The following is a 25,111-nucleotide window of genomic DNA, read 5'->3' as shown; positions in this document are numbered from 1 at the left end:
TATATATCTGTTTATCTGTCATCATAATTTGATAGAATGGTAGAGAGATGAATTACGGATATATGAGAATGGAAGTGTTAGCAAGTTTAGAATAATTAATTTAACTCTTTTAGATGTGAAATGAACTTGTGAGATCAAGAGAGATAGATATCAGTGACTAATGGTATCTTATATAAAGCAGTTTGTCATCATGCATAGATATTCAAATGAAATTTTTTCTTTTTGCAAGAGGGGAAAATTCTTGACCCAGAGAACATGGTGGCCCATCCCAAACTGATTTATTGAAAAGTAAATGGGGGATTCATAGGCTGCACCTAGAGAAATAGTGGAAGGATTGTATGTAACTAATCTCCATACTTATATAACCATAGAAAATAGTAATTAAGAAAGTATCCCTCTGGAGCAAATCAATGTTTGTAGAATGGAGAATGTTTTGTTCCTTGTAGGCCACCACCCAGACCCAAACTTGACCTATGCTGCTGACCTAGTTCAAGCTTTGAAAGGAGGGGACTATGGCTTTGGTGCTGCTTTTGATGGGGATGGGGTAAGTTGATATCACAACTTATTTTTTTTTGTTAAGCTTTATCTTATGTTTGTCAAGAACTGTTCTATATTTTTTCTTTATTTTTTCATCAAAATTGATAAATTTTACTCTAGTGATTAGATTCTAAAAGATTTTGTTACTTGTGTATGTGGCATTCATAAAGATGAAGTGCATTCATTGTTAGTGTACAGTATTAAGATTTTGGTTGCTGTTGTAATTTTGGATTGTGCAGTTTTTTCAGTCAGCCAAAGCATAAGGAAAAGCTGTTTATGTAAGCATTGCTGGTTAGGCATGAAAGAATTAGTTATAGTTAAAGTTGTCACTAGGGATTTTTTTTCATTATACATTTTTCATCTTTGCTGAATATTGCCAGAGGCTGTCCATATTTGTTCATAAAAGAAATAGCTGGATAACTCACTGACTGCCAGTTTGCTTAGAATGAGTGTTAGACCTTTGGGTGTAAAACTGTAAATGTTGGTGATGTTATTTGATTTTCTTATTTACAGCAAAATGCGAGTTTTGCATTTGTATCTGCATGCACGTGCACTCTTACCACTTTGAAGCTGTCTCACATTAGGTGAATATTGACTTTTACATTGGTAATGTATCTAGTGTATCAGTATGTATTTGCAACATGTTTAAAGCACTTAATCTACTTTATTTTTAAAAATTTATATTATGATAATGGATGCATGATAACTGTCAGCTGTTGTTAAAAGAAAGCTATGCTTATTAACACAGACTGAAATCAGTGATACCAGAAACACAAAGGGAATGTATTGCGAGTAATAGTGTTAGAATGGGCCTAAGGCTAAGGATGTCATGTTTGGATTATACTTTGACGGTAATAGAATGAGCAGTAGAGTTGTACAGAGTAGTCAGTGACTTTGGTGTAGATGAAAACTTTTAAGAATTAGAGATTTCATCCATATTTTGTTAGTGCTTGAGTAACTTATAGCACTTAACTCTGAATATATGATGGTAGAATTGCAAAGAGTCCAAGTAAATTCTCTGTTATAAGTTATTACAAGTATCCCTCCTAACATAATGAGAATGCTTTAAAAGAAAACAAGATAAAGCTATAAATCCTCAGTTTAAAAGCTTATATTCTCATGAGGAAAAGAATTATGGTAAAGTATACTATATACTGAGAACCAGTTGAGGAACACCCCCATGAGGTATTGCAAATACCCTCTCTGGATAGATGCCATCCGACTTAGTGTATCATGGGTACACTAGTTGTGACATGCAGCCTTAGGCCATGTGATCTGACTTTGCTTTCTCAGTTCATGATACAAGGTTTGATACAGGGTTATGAGATGATCAGAACACCAGGAACAATTAAAGTTTTGTGCCTTTGACATTTATCTTTGGGGGTCTGTGTATGTCTTCTCTACTGATGGCACAAGGGTACGAGGTGATCTTAATCAAAAATTGATCAGTACCTAGAACCACAAGGGTTTTGTGTACTGAGGGAAGTCATGGTCCTTTGAGGTTTTGTAAAGGAACAGTCCTGTGAGGGACAGTATTGCAAGGACTTTTCCTAGGCAGTTACTCTCTAAATCAGTTTCTCTAGTGTATTATTGGTACACTAGTTAAGACATAGAATCTCTGTCTTTGTCTTCCATACCAGTTACAGAGGATTACAAGCTGATTATGACAGGTGTTTATATAGAAGGAGCCAGTGAGATGTAAACCTATTAACTGGTTGAACTAACATTCCAGCCCCAGATGATACAGTTTACTATCCTCCTTTGCCTTTTATATGACTATCAAAACCCAAATGCATTCATAATGTACCTCCTCTATGAGATCACTATGAAATACCAATCATCATTGAAAATTCGAGGATACCATAAACTGTTATGTTATGTTTGGTCAGTGACTTTCAAGAGGTCAAAGTCTTTTCCATAACCACTTCAGCCCTTTTTAAAACATGTAAAAGGCTTCACTTCTTCGTAAGGGTTTTCCATTCAAAGTCATACCCCAGCTGACCTTTCTCTTTGTTCTGTTGAACTTAACAATCTTGCTTTTACTCACATTTTTTCTTAGATTCCTCCTTTTATGCACTCCCCAAACTCAGAAACTGACTTTACTGTTCCTTAATCAAACCTGCCACTAGTACCATGTCATCAGCAAATAGTGATTGACTTACCTCCCAAGATCTTTCATCCCTCCTCCCAAAGCCCTTGCATTCACTTTCATCATCACCCAATCCATGAACAGATTAGACAAAAAATAGTGACATCACTCAACCCTACCACAAATGCTCCTTCCCCAGGATCAGCTCACCCTTGTCTTTACCTACTTTTGCACATGTCATTATCTCTTGATAAAAACAAGTAGTGGTGAAGTGAGGAGATGGAGTGAGTATTTTGAAGGTTTGTTGAATGTGTTTGATGGTAGAGTGGCAGATATAGGATGTTTTGGTCGAGGTGGTGTGCGAAGTGAGAGGGTCAGGGAGAATTGTTTGATTAACAGAGAAGAGGTATTAAAAGCTTTGCGGAAGATGAAACCAGTGAGACAGCGGGTTTGGATGGTATTGCAGTGGAATTTATCAAGAATTGGGGTGACTGTGTTGTTGACTGGTTGGTGAGAATATTCAATGTATGTATGGTTCATGGTGAAGTGCCTGAGGATTGGCGGAATGCATGCATAGTGCCATTGTATAAAGGCAAGAGGGATAAAGGTGAGTGTTCAAATTACAGAGGTATAATTTTGTTGAGTATTCCTGGGAAATTATATGGGAGGGTATTGATTGAGAGGGTGAAGGCATGTACAGAGCATCAGATTTGGGAAGAGCAGCATGGTTACAGAAGTGGTGGAGGATGTATGGATCAGGTGTTTGCTTTGAAGAATGTATGTGAGAAATACCTAGAAAAACAGGTGGATTTGTATGTAGCATTCATGGATCTGGAGAGGGCATATGATAGAGTTGATAGAGATGCTTTGTGGAATGTAGTAAGAGTATATGGTATGGGAGGTAAGTTGTTAGAAGCAGTGAAAAGTTTTTCTCGAGGATGTAAGGTATGTGTTTAAGTAGGAAGAGAGGAAAGTGATTGGTTCCCAGTGAATGTTGGTTTGTGGCAGGGGTGTGTGATGATTGTTTAATTTGTTTATGGATGGGGTTGTTAGGGAGGTGAATGCAAGAATTTTGGAGAGAGGGACAAGTATGCAGTCTGTTGTGGATGAAAGGGCTTGGGAAGTGAGTCAGTTGTTGTTTGCTGATGATGCAGCGCTGGTGGCTGATTTGGATGAGAAACTGCTGAAGCTGGTGACTGAGTTTGGTAAAGTGTGAAAGAAGAAAGCTGAGAGTAAATTTAAATAAGAGCAAGGTTATTAGATTCAGTAGGGTTGAGGGACAAGGCAGGTAGGAGGTGAGTTTGAATGGAGAAAAACTGGAGGAAGTGAAGTGTTTTAGATATCTGGGAGTGGATTTAGTAGCAGATGGAACCATGGAAGCTGAAGTGAGTCACAGGGTGGGGGAGGGGACGAAGGTTCTGGGAGTGTTGAAAAATGTGTGGAAGGCGAGAACATTATCTTGGAGAGCAAAACTGGGTATGTTTGAAGGAATGGTGGTTCCAACAATGTTATATGGTTGTGAGGCATGGGCTATAGATAGGGTTGTGCAGAGGAGGGTGGATGTGTTGGAAATGAGATGTCTGAGGACAAGATGTGTTGTGAGGTGGTTTGATCGAGTAAGTAATGAAAGGATAAGAGAGATGTTTGGTAATAAAAAGAGTGTGGTTGAGAGAGCAGAAGAGGGTGTATTGAAATGGTTTGGTCACATGGAGAGAATGAGTGAGTAAAGATTGACAAAGAGGATATATGTGTCAGAGGTGGAGGGAACGAGAAGTGGGAGACCAAATTTTAGGTGGAAGGATGGAGTGAAAATCATTTTGAGCAATCGGGGCCTGTAGGTACAGGAGGGTGAAAGGTGTGCAAGGAATAGAATGAATTGGAACGATGTGGTATACCGGGGTGGATGTGCTGTCAATGGATTGAACTAGGGCATATGAAGCATCTGGGGTAAACCATGGAAAGTTTTGTGGGGCCTGGATGTGGAAAGGGAGCTGTGGTTTCTGTGCATTACACATGACAGCTAGAGACTGGGTGTGAACGAATGGGCCTTTGTTGTCTTTTCCTAGTGCTACCTCACATGCGCACAATGGGGAGGGGGTGCCATTTCATGTGTGGCAGGGTGGCGACAGGGATGGATGAAGGTAGCAAGTATGAGTATGTACATGTGTATATATGTATATGTCTGTGTATGTATAAGTATGTATACATTGAAATGTATAGGTATGTATATGTGCGTGTGTAGGCGTTTATGTATGTACATGTTTATGTGGGTGGGTTGGGCCACTCTTTCGTCTGTTTCCTTGCATTACCTCACTAATGCAGGAGACAGCAACAAAGTATAATAGATAGAATAAATAAAAAAACCCTCACTGCTGATAATAGCATCAATCCACACTATAATTATCATAACACCTTCCACAAAGCTTCTCTATCAGTCCTGTCATATACATTTTCCAGACCCATAAATGCAGCTTACAAATCCTTCTGTTTCTCTGAGCTTTTGTCACAATTCTTCAAAGCAAACACCTTATCATACATCCTCTACCACTTGAGAAACAACATTGTTCCTCCCCATTCTGGTGCTCTGTGCATGCCACCACCCTATTAGTCACCACTTGCCCATACACCTAAGGTGCAAAACTCACCAGATTTACATGTAACAAGGAAAACATAACTTCAGAAGTATTTTTCATTCACTATCTTCACTGTCAAAACGTATTGTAGTTTTGTAGATGTTTCAGCATAATATGCTATGAAGTGTTAGACTAATGCCTAAGTGTCATGTGAGTTACTGTTGCATATTTCTTATCTTATAACTAATTCACTTCATATGCATCTTTCATCTTTACTCGCATCAGCCCTGAATTCATTTCCCTGTCATCTTTAAAGCAGTCCCTTTGCTAATTCTTCATCAGGATTGCCATCCAGTTCTGGCAAAGACAAAAGTCCTCAATAAGGCCTGGCTTTAGATGAAGTTCAAAAAGTGTTAGAGATAGAGAAATACGTAAAGAAGAGGGAAAATGATTCAGGAAATTTGCCATAAGTGGGGAAACTTACCTTTTAAAAGATGATGGACCATATCTGGAAGAAATACATGAGAGGGTAAAGAGTTTCAAAGCTTTATTGTGTAGTGGAAGAAACAGACATTGTGATGACCCACCCTAAAGTTGCTGGTTACCACACACTTTTCATGTGGTGTAGAAATTAGGAGGGTATATCATGTTATAGGTAATGGTAAGGACACACAAGCAGCCAGTTGTTGGGAAGAAGGATGAAGAGAACCAGCACTATAGCATAGGGCAAGTGGGTCAAGTTTGATGCCTGATAGGGAGAGTTGTTAATCTGAATTACTTCGGAGTTGATGCTGTCTAGTAAGTATATACAATAAGTATATACAAGTAAGTATATACAATATACAAAGCTAAAAATTCCCCAGATGTGAGAGCAATACTTCATATAAGGACAAATTGCTCCTTAATGAAATCTGAATAAATGTTTAGATGAGAATAATCCATGGCATCTGAACAGGTCTTGTTTCATAAAGGTAGACAGCTATTTTTGTGATTGGAGGTTTCCAAGATAAGTTAGATATTATGGTGGTACCAAGTACGTTTATTGTTTTATGAAATTACAGAGCCGTCAAAGATGGGAAGTTTGTAAATTTTCAAATGAGTATTGAGCAGATCCTGGGTTTTAGAGGCTTTAGAATTAACAAGGCTGCATCTGCTGTACTGCAAATCCTGTGCTGCTCTGAGTTTACATAGTTGTGATGAGACAAAAAGTAAAGCAAACTAAAGAAGGTGTAGTGGATTTGAAAGAAATAAAGGAATCCTTTGTCAGCTTAAGGTGCATGAGAGTATTTGGTTATTTGCTGAAGAAACTTGTTAAAAAGGAGCGAAGTTCTTGAGGACAGAATGGAACCCTGCAGGACACCACTGTTGATAGGGAGAGAGGTAGAAGTTAATCCTTAAGAATTTTGGAATTAGGCCAGAGAGAAGGCTGGATATGAGATAACTGAGTGAAGAAGGGAGCAGGAATAAAGGGCCTTGGATACCAGAAGCTAATGCCACATCCTTTCAAAAGCTGTAAGTGTATGAAGGGCTGTAACTTACGACTTCCCAAAACCTCTGAGAGGGGATGACTAGACTTTGGTAAACTAGTAAAGGTTATAATTTGTGGATCTTGCCTTGTGAAGGCCATACTGATAAACTGAGAGATGAGTTTCAACACAATCAAGGGAGTTAGAGTTAAAGGAGAAACTCATAAAGACTTTAGAAATAACAAAATTCAGAGCAACAGGACTGAAGTTAGAAGGGTTAGAATTGTCATCCATCAGGCTCTACAATTTTGTTTCCAAAATGGAAAGTGCTTCGTTTTTAAGCAGAAGCATATAGTGTTGTGGTTGATGACACCACATGGCTCTCCTTCCTTGACTCTGGGGATGATGCTAAAGTAAATGTTGTAGTTGGCTGAACATTCAATGCTGAGGGAGGGGAAAAGGAAGAGTTAAAAGTTATATTGAATCATGAGCATTCACATACTTTACAGCAGCCATAGTAGAGTGCAGGAGGCAGCTGGATTAGTGTGTTCATTATTAGATATTGCCTGGACCTGTTAAAGAGACAAGAGGATAGAGAAGCAGATGTGGGAGACTGTTGGACATGGGGTAGGGGTAGGATTATGGCTGTTGGGGCTGGTGAGATTAGGTAAAGGGAGGCTGACAATTAGTACTATGTGAATATATCCAAATGTCTCACTCAGTCACTCTGGAGTCATCAGCATTCTTATGTGTCTTATGCATCTTCTATAATGGTAAGAAATGAGAGAGGATGTACAGAAACATGAGTAGCAATTACATTAGTGTTCTTTATTGAGTAAGTATTGAGGTCAGGTGTTTCCGGGCTCCGCCTGCAGTTGTTACATTGCAAGTGAAATGTTTCCCTTGGCGAGGCTTTATCATTGACATTAGTCTTGTCAGAGAACTTTTCACTCATGAAGGAGTTCTCATTTTTCTGCTGCTAGTAGTAGTGCAGCCTTATGCTGCAGGAGACTTTAGGAGGAGGTCTTGGGTAACACCAGAACTCTTTCACAGAAATTGGTTCCAGGGTAATTGATAAATGAATAAGTATGGAGATGATGAGCTGGCATGAGTGGTTCAGGATGATGGAAAGAAGGTGAGGTGAGGTTGGGAGGCATGCTGTAGTCTTGTGATTTTGTTTTTGGTTCAGGGGTCCTACAGGAGGTTCATTGTAACCTGGATCTTTTGCCAGAGTGCAACTACAGGAGAGGTGGTGTGCTAAGGTCATGCAATCCTGCAGCAGAATGGAAGAAGGTTCCATACATTTTCTATTAGTCTGGCAGATGGGAGGAAGTTAAAGTTTTGAAGTTTGTAGAGAATGTGGTATTTGCTAGATTGTGCTGCAGGGGAGAGAGGCTTAGCTGAGACCCTGTAGGAACTGCAGGATAAGATAGCGTTGATGATTTCCCATGGGGCCCATGTCGTCAGGAGGAATCAATGGCATTCTCTAGGGGTTGCTGTTGCTGATAGAGATGCCCCATGGGCTCCAAATTGGGAATGCTGATCCTCTGTGTCACATTGCAAACATTTTCAGGTGCCAGGCATGGTGTTGTCCAAGAACCAGTGTGTGAAAGTAGACTTAAGGCAAATTGACAGCTTGACTGGCTGCCATCAGTGATGCCTAGGGTATTTTAAAGGCAGTCTGGTCAGTCATGCTAATAATGTTAATTGTATAGGCATGGTTGTCAAACTTACTGAAACTGCTCCCTTTGGGGATTATGGAGAGGTTATTTGAGGTCACACATTGTTACTGTCAGTTATGATATTATCCTAGACGTCCACGTAGGATTATGATTTCACCATCTAACAATTGAGTATTGTAGCATCATTATAGTTTTGTGGCTAATGATGCTACAGATGAACAAAAATGGATACAAGCTCAGAAGCACACTCCTTTAAAACAAGAGGAGGGATGACACCTCGTCCATAATCCTTGCCTGATATTTGACAAATGAATGATGTGCTCTGTTTCAATATCCAGCTGACTTGCCATACAGTTAGTCATTTACAGAGGTCTTTTCCAACACTAGGAAAAGATAGAAAAAATTCTGCTGTTATTAGTGTCTCTACATCCACCATTACATGTGGTTGCCCACCTGAAGAACATGCACATGGTGACTTCATGAAAAGTTCAAAGATTATTGAATGAGAAGAGTTATTAGATAAAGAAATTATATGTATCAGTTGGTGAGGTAAGTGAAGAAGATTAATGTGAGAATAATATAATGAAGAAATAAGCAATTTACAGAATGATTTAACAAGATTATGCAAAGAACCAGGAAGTCTGCATGGGTTGTGCCCCTGCTGAATTCACATTTGTGAAAGAAATTGACTACTAATTTTTCTTTTATCTATTCCTTGGGTAATGCAGATGATAGGAAAAGAGCTAGAATATTCCCAGAGAAAAATGTTTCCCAAAATCCTCCCCACATGTCCCAGTGGCTCAAAGCACTCAATTATTTGTAGTATGAAAGTTGTGATATTTCTGTTTAGGTTCATGTTATTCACTATCAAAGATTTGTCTTTATAGAAAATAAGAGTGTGTTTAAAATTCGAGTTAAGTGTTCAGCATAACGAAAGAAATACATCCTTCGGTATCCTCCTCACTCTTACCAGCCAATCTCCCCCACAGTCAATGTTTGTGTGAAAGGTGTAATGTTTGTGAATATATTCATGCTCTTTATCACCACCACTCTCCCTTAGTATGAAATATGAGTACAACTGGAAACCAAGCTCAGTATAAAGAAAATAAGATCACCCCACATCTTCCAGTCTAATCAGGAGATGTAAAAACATGTCATTCAAGCTCCTGAGCACTCACTGAGCACTGGATTAGGCCAATGCAAAGGTAATAATATACCTTCTTGTGTATGTTTTATTTTTTTAAAAGCTGATTTATCATTTCAAAAGGAATTTTTTTTTGCTGTGCAATAGAAATTTTGGATTATTGCTGCCATTTGATAGCATGAGTAAAACGTGTGTCATGAGGTTGGGGAATCATAGTCACCAAAGGTGGAGTTGGAGGGAAAAAGAGAGCCAGTAAGTGTTGCTTTGTTTGTCTGGAAGACATTTAATTTTTAGTGGTATGGAAAAGTGAAGGAAGCATATTTTAGCAGAAGCTTTTAGAGATGCTTTTGACTTAGGATTAAAAAATCCATCCATGGAAGTTGAGGAGAGACTCGTGTTTCCTTTGGATATAGGAGTACTTTGCCCAAGGATAACACACTTGCAGTCATTTTGGGCTGACATGAAAACTGAATGCAGGTCAGAGGAAGGAATTTTTCCAAGTCTGATGGGTTATGTTCTTTGCCCAGATGGCCTTAGTTTAGGAATGATTGAACTATAGATTGGCATAAAACATAGTTCTAGAAGAAGAGGAGAAATGTTCTTCCAGTCCTGCGACAATAACCTAGTTGTATGCTCAGCAGGGCAGAGTCAGAAGCACCACCAGAGGAGACAGTAATCTCTCTAAGTAAAGTCAAGAATGAATTTTCATTAACTTGGTCCAGTCATCAGTATTAAAGTTCCATTATTGACATTTAGAGCAATGCACCTGGAGGAGGAGGTACAGTTAGTAAGGAAACATTTACAAGAGTGTAGTCCTCTAAACATGCATGAAGGGTTGGAGGTAAAACACATCCAGTATTGCGAGTGATCATGACCATCTAGAAGGTGGGTAAATTGGGTAATGATTTGATCCTAGTCATGAAGACTGAAAATGTGAGGGCATCAGCCCCATTACCCTCAAATATTGGAGGATTCAACCAATCCCTCTTGTATACATTGAAGTCTCCTAAGTAGAGGACTTCAGCTTGAGAATGAAAGGATTTCATATCCTCATCTCAGAATTTAGATGACCATAGAAAGTTGTAAAGTCTGAAGAATTAAGATAGCAATAGGTGAAACAGGAAAATAATGGTTTCTGAGAGACAAATTTTAAGCCAGATAATATCAGAGTATGATGATTCATGGTCTTTCAGGGATGCAGGAAGCATGTTGTTGCTGGAGTAAGTACATACCCTTCCTTTGAAACAGAATTGAGTGAAGGTTATAGTTTGAGAAGTGAAAGAGATTGATGAAAACATCATTAGGCAGTTGAGTTCTTTAGAGAAGTAAGATGTTAGGGAGATGTACTAGCCAAATGTTGTTCAAGGGAAAAAAGGTTACTAAGAAGACTGCTGATGATGGTGAAATGAATGGAAAAAGATGCAAGTCTGTTAGAGGGGTAAGGATCATGGGAAGGGGATTGCTGGTACTGATAGTGGTGGCAGAAAGAGTGGATCACTAGAGAAGAGGTAATGAGAATTTCATAAAGGTAAAAGCTATTTTGGAAAGAGGTCAGTAATTACAGAAGGGAGGTTTTTGTGATGAGTGAGAAAGTATTAGATAAGTTTGAGAGAATGAGTGTGACAATATATGAATTTGTATAGATGAAGAGACTGCTATGAATAGCTGGTTAGAGATGATGGGAAATTAGATGTGGCATTTAGTACAATAGAATTAGTGTTAAGGATAATGTAGAATAGGTGTTGGGGAGATGAAGGAATGCTAGATGAGTGGTGAGAGGACCGGTAAAGTGGCTAAAGAATTGAAAAGCTTGGGTATAGATGGATTGGTGAGTAAGATGATGAAGAATGGCAATAAATCTTTTGTTGCATGTATTTGGAAAGTGCTTTTGGTAGAATGGAAAAGCGTTTGTGGACCTGATGATTGGAAAAAGGTATTATTTGTTCCTTTGTATAAAGATAGAGGGAATGGAAATGATATAAGAATTATAGAGTAGTTTGTTTGTCACACATAGTCGATGAGATGTATGATAGGATTGTGATAGAGTGGTCAGAGATTAAGTGAACCCCATGTTGGTGATGACCAAAACAAAATTAGGAGGTGGAAGGATTTGTAGAGCAGATATTTTACTGAAATAGTGAAGAAAGTTTTGGAGAAAAAAAAAGAAATTGTATGTATCATTTATGGATATAGAGAGGACATATGTTTGAAGGAATAGTAGTTCCAACAATGTTGTATGGTTGCGAGGCGTGGGCTATGGATAGAGTTGTGCGCAGGAGGATGGATGTGCTGGAAATGAGATGTTTGAGGACAATGTGTGGTGTGAGGTGGTTTGATCGAGTAAGTAACGTAAGGGTAAGAGAGATGTGTGGAAATAAAAAGAGCGTGGTTGAGAGAGCAGAAGAGGGTGTTTTGAAATGGTTTGGGCACATGGAGAGAATGAGTGAGGAAAGATTGACCAAGAGGATATATGTGTCGGAGGTGGAGGGAACGAGGAGAAGAGGGAGACCAAATTGGAGGTGGAAAGATGGAGTGAAAAGGATTTTGTGTGATCGGGGCCTGAACATGCAGGAGGGTGAAAGGAGGGCAAGGAATAGAGTGAATTGGAGCGATGTGGTATACCGGGGTTGACGTGCTGTCAGTGGATTGAATCAAGGCATGTGAAGCGTCCGGGGTAAACCATGGAAAGCTGTGTAGGTATGTATATTTGCGTGTGTGGACGTGTGTATGTACATGTGTATGGGGGGGGTTGGGCCATTTCTTTCGTCTGTTTCCTTGCGCTACCTCGCAAACGCGGGAGACAGCGACAAAGTATAAAAAAAAAAAAAAAAAAAAAAAAAAAAAACTCTTGAACTTTAAAGGGCTTTTGTAGTGTAAATGATGCTTTTCTCAGTGCGAATGGAGGTGTGAATGAGGAGTTTGCATTATCTGTGGGAATGTGTTAAAGTTGTGTAATGAAATGTTTGTTTTTATGGATGATTTATTGCATGAGATGAAACTAAATTGTTGAACTGCTGAGTCATTATGGGAAAAAATATCAGTTGCACAGTTGTTACTTGTAAGTGATGCTGCCATCATAGTAAAATCACAGGATAGTTAGATTGAATGGTCAATGAGTTGTATATGAGGATGATTTTGAAACTAAATGTAGATAAAGTAATACTAGGTTTTGACAGCAATTTGGAGGATGAATTAGAAGCTATGGATTAATTTAGTAATATGAAAATGGTCATTAGCATGGACGGTTGTGCGACAGCAGATAAGAGTGGAGCCTTACTTAACTCTCTCTAGATCAGTCATATTATCCGTGGTTCCCTCACAATCTATTCTCTCAGCATCAGTTGTGTTTTTAGTATTCAGTTGATATGATACCTTAAAAGTTATTTGTTTAACACCTTCCTTATTTTCACAGGACCGTAACATGATCCTAGGTCACAAAGCATTCTTTGTGACCCCTTCAGACTCTGTGGCAGTTATTGCAGACAACACAGACTGTATTCCATACTTCAAGAAGAATGGTGTAAAGGGATTGGCTCGCAGTATGCCTACAGGATGTGCTATTGACAGGTAGTGACAGGATTGTTCATCACCACTTACAACATTAAATTAATGGTATTTATGTCTTGATTTATCTTTGATTTATATTTTTCTGCAAATAAGATTGGAAGTCTCTTTTCACAAAACTCTTTTCCCCTTTAGCAATCACTGTTTAAAAGGGTGTGGCACTGATTACTGTATATGTTGTTAAGTCCACCTCCTTTATTTGACTGATTTAGATCTTAGTATTCTTCTTACATTTTGTTGGAAGCATGATCAACATCAGAGAATGCTAATACATCAGTATGTTGATGCAGCTGTATTTTCTGGCAAGTTTATATATTCTGAGACCTGATATTGGTGAAAGCACAAATTATTGTTTACATACTCCAACCATATTACATAAGTTTATTCATGAATTACCATTCTTAATGTGCGGTATTTTGAATTAGGAAATGTGTATGCTCTTAACTAATGTAATATAATATATTCTTATAAATTCATATATCTTATTTCATGTACATTTTAAAGTTATTTAATTCATTTCTAAGACAGTATACCTCTTTCATAGAGTTGGTGAGAAGAAAGGGATGGAAGTCTTTGAAGTTCCAACTGGCTGGAAATATTTTGGAAACCTAATGGATGCTGGCAGACTCTCAATCTGTGGTGAAGAGAGCTTTGGGTGAGTTATATGTTACTCATCTTTTTGTACATGTGGCAGTCCAAAATCTGGACAGGTTTTAAAACTTATCTATGTTCCTGCTGTTGTCACACAGGCCTCACATAACACATCTTGGATGGCTTTAACAAACTGTGACCTTGAAACAGACTTTGGTATTTTGATTATGTGGGGTGTCCAGCATAGGATGGATAACCTCCATGATGTAGCAGTTAGCATTCCTGACTATGAAACATCAATTGGCTGCTTGCGGTCGAGCCTGCATAGATACGAATGATGGTTGTGGCAGTTGGTCCACAGTCCATAGCATTAATCAGGTGGCCTTAATTAGGGCATTCAGTTGCCTGTGCCATCTCAGCTAACGTTAGAAAGTTATGCATAGTATGTTTATGGTATTAAAGGGTTGAATAGTGGTTTTGAAATTAAGCAAAGGAAATGAATGACTCTTAGACAGAGATAGAAGGAAATATTGCATTTTAGTACTGCAGTGAAAAGTCTTTAGTTTGAAATGGTAGAGACCAAGCAGGTGCTGGACTAATGATTTTTCCAAAGTATGAATATCCCTGGGAATAGGGGAGAAAGAATACTTCTCACTCATTCCCCGTTTGCCTTAGAAGGCGACTAAAGGGGACGGGAGCAGGGAGCTAGAAACACTCCCCTCCTTGTATTTTAACTTTCTAAATAGGGAAACAGGAGAAGGAGTCATGCGGGGAGTGCTCATCCTCTTCGAAGGCTTAGATTGGGGTATCTAAATGTGTGTGGATGTACTCATGATGAGAAAAAGGGAGAGGTAGGTAGTATGTTTGAGGAAAGGAATCTGGATATTTTGGCTACGAGTGAAATGAAGCTCAAGGGTAAAGGGGAAGAGTGGTTTGGGAATGTCTTGGGAGTAAAGTCAGGGATTGGTGAGAGGACAAGAGCAAAGGAAGGAGTAGCACTACTCCTGAAGCAGGAGTTGTGGGATTATGTGATAGAGTGTAAGAAAGTAAACTCTCGATTGATATGGGTAAAACTGAAAGTGGTTTGAGAGAGATGGGTGATTATTGGTGCCTATGCACCTGGTCATGAGAAGAAAGATCATGAGAAGTAAGTATTTTGGGAGCAATTGAGTGAGTGTGTTAGTAGCTTTGATGCATGAGACCGGGTTATAGTGATGGGTGATTTGAATGCAAAGAACAGTAATGTGACAGTTGAGGGAATAATTGGTGTACATGGGTGTTCAGTGTTGTAAATGGAAATGGTGAAGAGCTTGTTGATATGTGTGCTGAAAAAGGACTTGTGATTGGGAATACCTGGTTTGAAAAGAGAGGTATACTTAAGTATACGTATGTAAGTAGGAGAGATGGCCAGAGAGCGTTATTGGATTACGTGTTAATTAATAGGTGCGTGAAAGAGAGACTTTTGGATGTCATTGCACTGAGAGGGGCAACTGGAGGGATGTCTGATCATTATCTTGAGGCGAAGGTGAAGATTTGTAGAGGTTTTCAGAAAAGAAGAGAGAATGTTGGGGTGAAGAGAGTGGTGAGAGTACCTGAGCTTGGAAAGTAGACTTGTGTCAGGAAGTACCAGGAGAGATTGAGTGCAGAATGGAAAAAGGTGAGAGCAAATGACATCAGGGGAGTGGGGGAGGAATGGGATGTATTTAGGGAAGCAGTAATGGTTTGCGCAAGAGATGCTGGCATGAGAAACATGGGAGGTGGGCAGATTAGAAAGGGTAGTGAGTGGTGGGATGAAGAAGTAAGATTGGTAGTGAAAGAGAAGAGAGGGGCGTTTGAACAAATTTTGCAGGGAAATAGTGCGAATGACTGGGAGATGTAATAAAAGAAAGAGGCAGGAGGTCAAGAGAAAGGTGCAAGAAGTGAAAAAGAGGGCAAATGAGAGTTGGGGTGAGAGAGTATCATTAAATTCTAGGGAGCATAAAAAGATGATTTGGAAGGAGGTAAATAAAGTGCGTAAGACAAGAGAACAAATGGGAACATTGGTGAAGGGGGCTAATGGGTAGGTAATAACAAGTAGCGATGAAGTGAGAAGGAGGTGGAATGAGTATTTGAAGGTTTGTTGAATGTGTTTGACAATAGAATTGCAGATATAGGGTGTTTTGGTTGAGGTGGTGCATGAAGTGAGAGGGTCAGGGAGAATGGTTTGGAGAACAGAGAAGAGGAAGTGAAAGCATTGCGGAAGATGAAAGCCAGCAAGGCGGTGGGTTTGGATGGTATTACAGTGGAATTTATTGAAAAAGGAGGTGACTGTGTAGTTGACTGGTTGGAAAAGATATTCATTGTATATATGGTTCATAGTGAAGTGCCTGAGGATTGGCAGAATACATGCGTAGTGCCATTGTACAAAGACAAAGGGGATAAAGGTGAGTGTTCAAATTACAGAGGTAAAAGTATGTTGAGTATTCCTGTGAAATTGTATGGGAGGGTATTGATTGAGAGGGTGAAGGCATGTACAGAGCATCAGATTGGGGAAGAGCAGTGTGGTTTCAGAAGTGGTAGAGGATATGTGAATCAGGTTTTGCTTTGAAGAATGTACATGAGAAATACTTAGAAAAACAGTTGGATTTGTATGTAGCATTTATGGATCTGGAGAAGGCATATGATAGAGTTGATGGAGATGCTTTGTGGAAGGTATTAAGAGTATATGGTGTGGGAGGTAAGTTGCTAGAAGCTTTGAAAAGTTTTTCTCAAGGATGTAAGGCATGTGTACGAATAGGAAGAGAGGAAAGTGATTGTTTCCCAGTGAATGTCAGTTTGCAGCAGGGGTGTGTGATGTCTCCATGGTTGTTTAATTTGTTTATGGATGGGGTTGTTAGGGAGGTGAATGCAAGAGTTTTGGAGGGAGGGGCAAGTATGTAGTCAGTTGTGGACGAGAGGGCTTGGGGAGTGAGTCAGTTGTTGTTCACTGATGATACGGCGTTGGTGGCTGATTGAGAAACTGCAGAAGTTGGTGACTGAGTTTGGTAAAGTGTGTGAAAGAAGAAAGCTGAGAGTAAATGTGAATAAGAGTAAGGTTATTAGGTCCAGTAGGGTTGAGGAATAAGTTAATTGGGAGGTAAGTTTGAATGGAGAAAAACAGGAGGAAGTGAAGTGTTTTAGATATCTGGGAGTGGATTCAGCAGCAGATGGAACCATGGAAGTGGAAGTGAGTCACAGGGGGCGAAGGTTCTGGGAGCATTGAAGAATGTGTGTAAGGCGAGAAAGTTATCTCAGAGAGCAAAAATGGGTATGTTTGAAGGAATAGTGGTTCCAACAATGTTATATGGTTTTGAGGCATGGGCTATAGATAAGGTTGTGCAGAGGAGGGTGGATGTGTTGGAAATGAAATGTTTGAGGACAATATGTGGTGTGAGGTGGTTTGATCGAGTAAGTAATGAAAGGGTAAGAGAGATGTGTGGTAGTAGAAAATGTGTGGTTGAGAGAGCAGAAGAGGGTGTATTGAAATGGTTTGGTCACATGGAGAGAATGAGTGAGGAAAGATTGTCAAAGAGGATATATGTTTCAGAGGTGAAGGGAATGAGGAGAAGTGGGAGACCAAATTTGAGGTGGAAGGAAGGAGTGAAAAAGACTTTGAGCAATGGGGGCCTAAACATACAGGAGGGTGAAAGGCATGCAAGGAATAGAGTGAATTAGAATGATATGGTTTACTGGGGTGGACATGCTGTCAGTGGATTGAACCAGGGCATGTGAAGCATCTGAGGTAAACCATGGAAAGTTTTGTGGGGCCTGGATGTGGAAAGGGATCTGTGGTTTTGGTACATTACACATGACAGCTAGAGACTGAGTGTGAATGAATGTGGCCTTTGTTGTCTTTTCGTAGTGCTACCTCGTGCGTGTGCAGGGGGGAGGAGGGTGGCGATGAGTATGGATGAAGGCAGCAAATATGAATGTGTACATGTGTATATGCCTGTGTATGTATATGTATGTATACATCGAAATGTATAGGTATGTATATGTGCGTATGTGGGTGTTTATGTATATGCATATGTATGTGGGTGGATTGGGCCATTCTTTCGTCTGTTTCCTTGTGCTACCTCGCTGACACGGGAGACAGTGACTAAGTATGATAAATAGAATGAATTAATAGTGAATATTTCCTAGGCTTTTGAAGTTTTAGCAAACAGAAAATTCCAGAAATGCAGGCTAATTTAATTGATAGAATATAATCATTTAGTTCCCACCACTCTTATATTGACAGAATAATCCATTCTGAAGAAAAAATTACCGAAAGAAAAAGTATTATCTCCCCTTTTTGCACTGAGTGTATTTAGAAAAGTGTTTGTTTAACAGTAAGGAATACAGTCCAGTGGTAACAAAATATTTATTGTCTGTTTACACCTATATATATATGTTAAATGTGTTTGATGATAGAGTGGCAGATGTAGAGTGTTTTGGTTATGGTGGTGTGCAAAGTGAAAGGTTTAGGGAGAATGGTTTGGTTAAGAGAGAAGAGGCAATGAAAGCTATGCGGAAGATGAAATCTGGCAAGGCGGCGGGTTTGGATGGTAATGCAGTAAGATTTATTAAGAAAGGGGGGTGACTGTGTTGTTGATTTGTTGGTAAGGATATTCATTGTATATATGAATCATGGTGAAGTACCTGAGGGTTGGTGGAATGCATGCATAGTGCCATTGTACAAAGGCAAAGGGGAGACAGGTGAGTGTTGAAACTACAGAGGCATAAAATTGTTGAGTATTCCTGGGAAATTGTATGGGAGGGTATTGATTGAAAGGGTGAAGGCATGTACAGAGCATCAGATTGGGGAAGAGCAGTGTGGTTTCAGAAGTGGTAGAGGATGTGTGGATCAGTTGTTTGCTTTTAAGAATGTGCGTGAGAAATGCTCAGAAAAAAAGATGGCTTTGTATGTAGCATTTATGGATCTGGAGAAGGCATATGATAAGGTTGATTGAGATGCTTTGTGGAAGGTCTTAAGAGTATATGGCGTGGGAGGTAAGCTGCTAGAAGAGGTGAAAAGTTTCTACCAAGGATGTAAGGCATGTGTATGAGTAGGAAGTGATTGGTTCCCGGTGATGGTCAGTCTGTGGCAGGGGTGCTTGATGTCCCCAAGGTTGTTTAATTTGTTTATGGATGGGATGGTTAGGGAGGTAGATGCAAGAGTTTTGGAGAGAGAGGCAAGTATGCAGTTGGTCGGGGATGAGAGGGCCAGGGAATTGAGTCAGATATTGTTCGCTGATGATGCAGCGCTGGTGGCTGATTTGAGGGAGAAACTGCATAAGTTGGTGACTGAGTTTGGAAAAGTATGTGAAAGGAGAAAGTTGAAAGTAAATGTGAATAAGAGCAAGGTTATTAGGTTCAGTAGGGTTGAGGGACAAGTTAATTTGGATGTGACAGATCCTGATGCATTTCCACAGAACAGGGAGTGACCACATCCGTGAGAAGGATGGTATATGGGCAGTACTGGCTTGGTTGTCCATTTTAGCTGTCCGAAATATGTCAGTGGAGCAGGTCCTCCTCAGTCACTGGGGAACATATGGCAGGAACTTCTTCACCAGGTACATTTATTTATGTATTTAATTTAATGCAATATCCAAATTTGTCCAGTAGGTTCCTGCATACCTTAATAATCATTTGTATTGACTGTATGGCTAAAGAGCTCAGTTATATTTTTGTGCTTTTAAAATAGATATGACACCCTTGAGCATACCAATTCAGAAATTGGCTTTTTCCTTGGAAAACTTTTAATTGATATATTTGTAGAACACTTAAGTTGAATCTAAATCACATTTATTTTCTGTCCATAAGGAATAACAAGATCAGCAGTTTTGTTTTTTATGGCAGTTATCCATTTCTGACAATAAATGAGATAGGTAGGGTAATTCTTTAGTTTTTCCCTATTTGGGGAATGGCAAAACATTTGCTGTACTGAAATGTTTGGCTGATTAGAGCTAAGACTTTTTTTCATCCCTTTAATTTTTGAAGAGTGGCATGTGAAGTTTTAGTAAACTTACTTTAGGGCAGTAGGTGAGAGGTTTCTATAATTACAGGTACTGCTTAAGCATAGTGGTAGGTAGTAGTTGGTAGGCAGCCAGCGACCAAACCATTTCAGCACACTCTCTTTAGCTCTCTCAACCATGCTGTTTTGATTACCACTCCTCTTTCTTACCATTTTATTACTTATTTGATCAGACGACCTCACACCATCCATTGTCCTCAAATGTTTCCTTTCCAACATATTTGCCCACCTCTGAATATCCTTGCATCCATACAACATTGTTGGGACTACTATACCTTCAAGCATACCCATTTTAGCCCTCCCAGATAATGACCTCTCTTTTCCAGAACCTTAGCCCCCTCACCCACCCTATGAACTTACTTTCACTTCCATGGTTCCATTTGCTTCCATGTCCACTCCCAGGCACCCAAGACTCTTCATTTCCTCCAAAATTTCTCCATTCAAACTCACATCTCAACTAACCTGTCCCTTTTAAATGCTTACCCAACCTCGGTCACCAAAGTCTGCATCTTCTCACTTGACTCTTCCACTAGTATTGTGTCATTAGCAAGCAACTGACTCACTTCCCGGGTCCCCTTATCCCCTACAGACTGCATACTCACCCCTCTGTCCAAGATTCTTACTTTTACTTCCATCCCCACCCCATCCATATAATAAATTGAATAGCCATGGTGACATCACACACCCCTGCCACAGACCAACCTCCACTTGGAACCACTCACTCTTCTCTCTTCCTACATTACACATACCTTATACTCGTGATAAAAACTTGTCACTGCTTTTAGCAGCTTTCCTCCAACACCATATATTCTAAACAGTTTCCACAAGGCATCTCTATCAGCCCTCTCATATGTTTTCTTCACACCAGAAATGCCACATACAGATCTTTTTGTTTCTATGAATATATCTCACACATTCTTCAAAACAAGCACCTGATCCACACATCCTCTACCATTTCTAAAACCACATTGTTCTTCCCCAGTGAGATCCTTTATACATGCCTTCATTCCTATCAGTCATTACTCTCCCTTACAACTTACCTGGTACACTCAGGAAACTTATATACCTCTGCAATTATTATGTTATATACTCAGATAAGAAAGTACAGAATGCCACAAATGGATTTTAGCTCTAAACTTTATTGAATTTTATATTCGAATTGATAAGACTTAGTTACACCATACATACCCTTCAGGAGAGCTTTTACAGGGAATATTGAAGATTTAGATTTAAAAGATTGTTTCTCAAGGTATACATAGACAAAGCATTTCTGTGATGGTCAGGTGTAATGATGAATTATGTGTGTAGGTCCTTGGCGGTGTAGGCTGTGTATTGATAACTGTCACTGTCTGAGATGTTACTTTGTCACTACTCATGCTGCCCACACATGGGAAGTGACCGAGGCAACACCTAGTATCTACAATTTTTAGGATGTTGGCAAAGGGGTTCAAAATAGTCTGTTGAGCATTAGCACTCATATGAAACCTCCCATAATGTACTTAGGCAAACTTCATGTTCATCAGATGTTGTCATTGCCTGAGGCATCACCGAGTTACGACCCATGCTGCCCACGTATGGGTAGTGACCAAGGCAGCACCTAATGGCCATCAAGATTTCATAATATCAGTGGATGGTTCAAACTAAGCCCATGAATGATAGTTCTCATGTGATGGCTCCTGGCCTATTAGGGCATTCATCATGTATTAACTGATATTGTCTGAGGTTTAAATGTTTGGATATTTTATTCATTGATGCTGTATTTATGGTCATTAACTTGCACAAAAGCTAGAATGTTTCAAAATGATTTTGCCTTTCATCCTTTTTTCAAATATAGGTTCGCTTCTCTCAGATGCATTAGCCTTTTTTTTCATTTTTATGCTTAGTAGTTTTATGTTTATTGATTTGGTACACTGTTACAAAGCTTTTAATATTCATTTACAATTCTTCAGGTTTTCCTTAAAAGAACTGTATACAGAGTTCAGATTACTATGATTTTGCCACTGTCCACTTGGATGCTACCCATTCCAGCAACCTTGATGACTTTACTTCACCACTGCTGATTATTCCTGGAGATGTTATTATTCCTGGAGATGTTGAGTATCTGTGGTGATATGTCACATTGCAGCTTTACTTCAGTTGTGTTCATGGACTAGTACTTTAATCCTTCACTCTATGTAACACACGTTTATATCTCTTATTAAAATTCTTTTACTTTTGATATAACTTTTTGTTCTTCACAGAATCTCAATACATTTCACAACATTTCCTCATTCAGCCTGTTTTATGATTTTTCAAATTAGTAATTACCATGTAAATTAAGACATGAATTACTTTTTATCCCTGGGGATAATGGAGAAAGATCACTTCTCACGTATTCCCTGCGTGTCGTAGAAGGCGACTAAAAGGGGAGGGAGCGTGGGCTGGAAATCCTTCCCTTCCATTTTTTACTTTTCCAAAAAAGTAACAGAGAGCTGGGCCAAGTGAGGATATTCCCTCTAAGGCTCAGTCCTCTGTTCTCAGTGGTACCTCACAAATACGGGAAATGGCAAATTTGCATGAAAAAAGATTTACCTTTACCCTGTGTGCAATGGATTTCAAACTAAACACTGCCTCTCCTGAAGTCTCGATGGTGTTGGTAAGCATGATTGCAACGTCATTGCATTATGGCAAGTACAGGAGTAATGTTAGTGATGACTCCATATATTCCCTTGTAAGGAAAGCAGGGCTATCATTGTAAAGCCAGATGTGAGAGCTTTGCTCTGAATTTTTGCTGGTTTGTTTGACAATGAAGGGATAAAAGTAATTAATGGTCTGATTGTACTGCTTCTTGTCTAGACCAACTTTATCTTTTCTTTTCTTTTGCAGATGTTCTTATGTAGAAAATCTTTTTGTTTTACTTCATCCTTATATGAATTCTCGAAGCTTTACTCTCACTTTGTCTGTTGTAATTTTTTATATGATTTTTCTGCATTCATACATATTGCATTCTGATGTTTCACTTGAGCTTGGATGAAAATTGTACACGCTATATCAATTAAATGATGTAGGGGTCTTGATATTGGATTAGGTATTTGTGATCAAGATATTCCATACTAAAAATCTCTTCTGGTCTTTATGTACTCCTTGATTATATCTAGAATGCATGATATTTTTTTTAGACAGTCATTCTTTTTACATCTTCATAACTTAAGTGTGGGAGACCAAGCAATGACATACAGAACATCTGTCATTGTTTTCTGCTAGATAGTATAGTTAGTTAGCCACAGAAATGGTTCTTAATTCTTTGCATTATGAGAGAATAAAGTTTCCTTGGATAATTGAGAATGACAGTGATCAAGGAGTTAGATAACTTCTATTAAGGAAGAAAGAGTGATCTACAGGGGTAGAAATTAGAATGGTGGATGACTGGTTGTAAGAATGTGTTAAGAGAATGATTAAATGATTATTAAGCAAGATAGATTTTGATTTTGTTTAGTGATAATGCCATTCATAGATAATGGAATATCAATAGGAAAATTTTTCCTTTCTATTGTTTATTTTACTAAGACTATACTATGGTATACTATGGCTGATACAGTAGGATGAACTACTTAGACATCCATGCTAGCAGTAAGCAGTATGAGCAAGCCAGTGTGCTACCTGAACGTGATCATTCTTTCAACTACTATTTGGATGTGGGCTTATATAATATACCTTGACCCTCATGTAAACTTAAAGTGCTTACTGCAATCTCTTTGCAGATATGACTATGAGAATTGTGAGAGTGCACCATGCAATGAAATGATGACTGCTTTGGATGCCATGAGTGGTGATGCATCCATGGTGGGGAAGAAGCTCTCTCATGGGGATAAGTCATATACCATTGCTAAGATTGATAACTTTGAGTACAAAGACCCCATTGATGGTGCTGTAGCAAAGAAGCAGGTTAGATTCTACAATACATTCAGCAGGATGATTATCTTCAAACAAAAGATGCATTTTTTTTTTTTTTGTAATTCATACACATGTGAATATATAATTTGCATCACTTCCATTATATGGTGAACAAAATGATAATTTTCATACTTTTAATACCACAGGGTGTCCGAATTCTGATGAGTGATGGGTCTCGTGTTGTGTTCCGATTGAGTGGCACAGGTAGCTCTGGTGCTACAGTTCGCATGTATATTGAAAGTTATGAATCTGATTCTTCTACTTTCACAAAGGATGCTCAGGTAAGTCTAGGCTGTACCAAAAAGACTGTAGTACTCTTTCCTCCCTTTGCAGAAGTCCAGCAGTCTTTTATTGTAAGACATAAGAGGTATTTTATGGTGTGCATTTATATATGTGCCAAACAAGTGAGTTATGGATAACATGACAAGGTGCCTTCATTTGTACAACTGGACCACATCTCATAAGGGAGGGTCAATTGATAAACAAATTGTTTGCCAAAATACCACCCTCTCACAGTGACCATTACATTTTTAAACAAGTTACAAGTCATGCAAAGAGATCATGGCCATCTCAGAATTTGCCTTTAGATATTAGTACAATTACCACTTGTTTCCTTGTCCAAAACATCCCTCTTATCAACATGCATTTTTTTTTCAATGATGAACATTCAATGTAATAAGACAGCACTGTACTGCAATTGCTTGTGTAAGAAAGGCAAGACTTTGACATGATTCAGGCAGACAAGTGTTTAGTGCCTCATAGTCAGGCCAAACTCCTTCTTTTAATCAGGAGCCATGAAGCAGTATGAATAGCATACCATGAAGTTTACAAAGGCAAGTAGTTCTATCTTCTTTTGATGTTGATATTTGCTTAGCCTCCCTCATGTAGAATTTTTGATTGTAATTCATTGAATTGTTAGTTATCATTGGCAAGTATTTCTTATTCTCAGGAGCAGAGTAGATATGTATATGTATATGGCCATATATACCATACTTGGGATTATGTATTGATAAAGTTGTTGCAATTATGTAGTTGCCTTTCACAGTAAGGAGTTTTTCTAATGCCCTGCACCTATCTAAAGACATTTTATATACTGTGAAATGTAGCAGGGTATATGAAGTGGTCAGGACAAACTATAGAGTAGTCTCCGGGGAATGGTAATGGATGGAGGGCTCTGGTTTAGGTACATAATATATGACAGCTAGAGATTGGGTGAGTGCAAATGATTGACCATTTGTTTATTTGCTCTGATGTTGCTGTGCTTAGGAAGGAGAAGCATAAAAAAGTGCAGTGATATGAACCTGCTGTGGGATTTCCCATAAATTTTAATGTTTTGATGTGCACTTTACCTCACAGTTTGCTGTGATTACTTTCCTTCCTAAATTAAGGTGGAATGTGTGGAGATCCATTTATGGATTATTAATTGAGCATTTGAGTTAAATATTTCTGGTGAATTATTTTCCATGCCATTGAATTATTTTACCTTATATGAGCACAA

At 38.9% G+C, this 25,111-nt stretch overlaps 1 protein-coding gene across 2 annotated transcripts in view; it reads left to right on the top strand.

Annotated features, from left to right (window-relative positions):
- The window catches only part of Pgm1 (phosphoglucose mutase 1), a 56,915-nt gene that overhangs the window by 30,874 nt on the left and 930 nt on the right, over positions 1–25,111 (top strand). For both annotated transcript variants that reach the window (XM_071667201.1, XM_071667202.1), the window contains 6 exons: positions 447–544; positions 12,904–13,058; positions 13,600–13,710; positions 19,079–19,219; positions 23,421–23,604; positions 23,760–23,894. In XM_071667201.1, coding sequence (XP_071523302.1) covers positions 447–544; positions 12,904–13,058; positions 13,600–13,710; positions 19,079–19,219; positions 23,421–23,604; positions 23,760–23,894 — 824 coding nt within the window. The remainder of the gene's footprint in view (positions 1–446; positions 545–12,903; positions 13,059–13,599; positions 13,711–19,078; positions 19,220–23,420; positions 23,605–23,759; positions 23,895–25,111) is intronic.

Source organism: Panulirus ornatus, chromosome 11, assembly GCF_036320965.1.
Source record: "Panulirus ornatus isolate Po-2019 chromosome 11, ASM3632096v1, whole genome shotgun sequence".
NCBI lineage: Eukaryota > Metazoa > Arthropoda > Malacostraca > Decapoda > Palinuridae > Panulirus > Panulirus ornatus.
The sequence above is the reverse complement of the archived record's forward strand: the minus strand, read 5'-3'. Positions and strand labels throughout refer to the sequence as shown.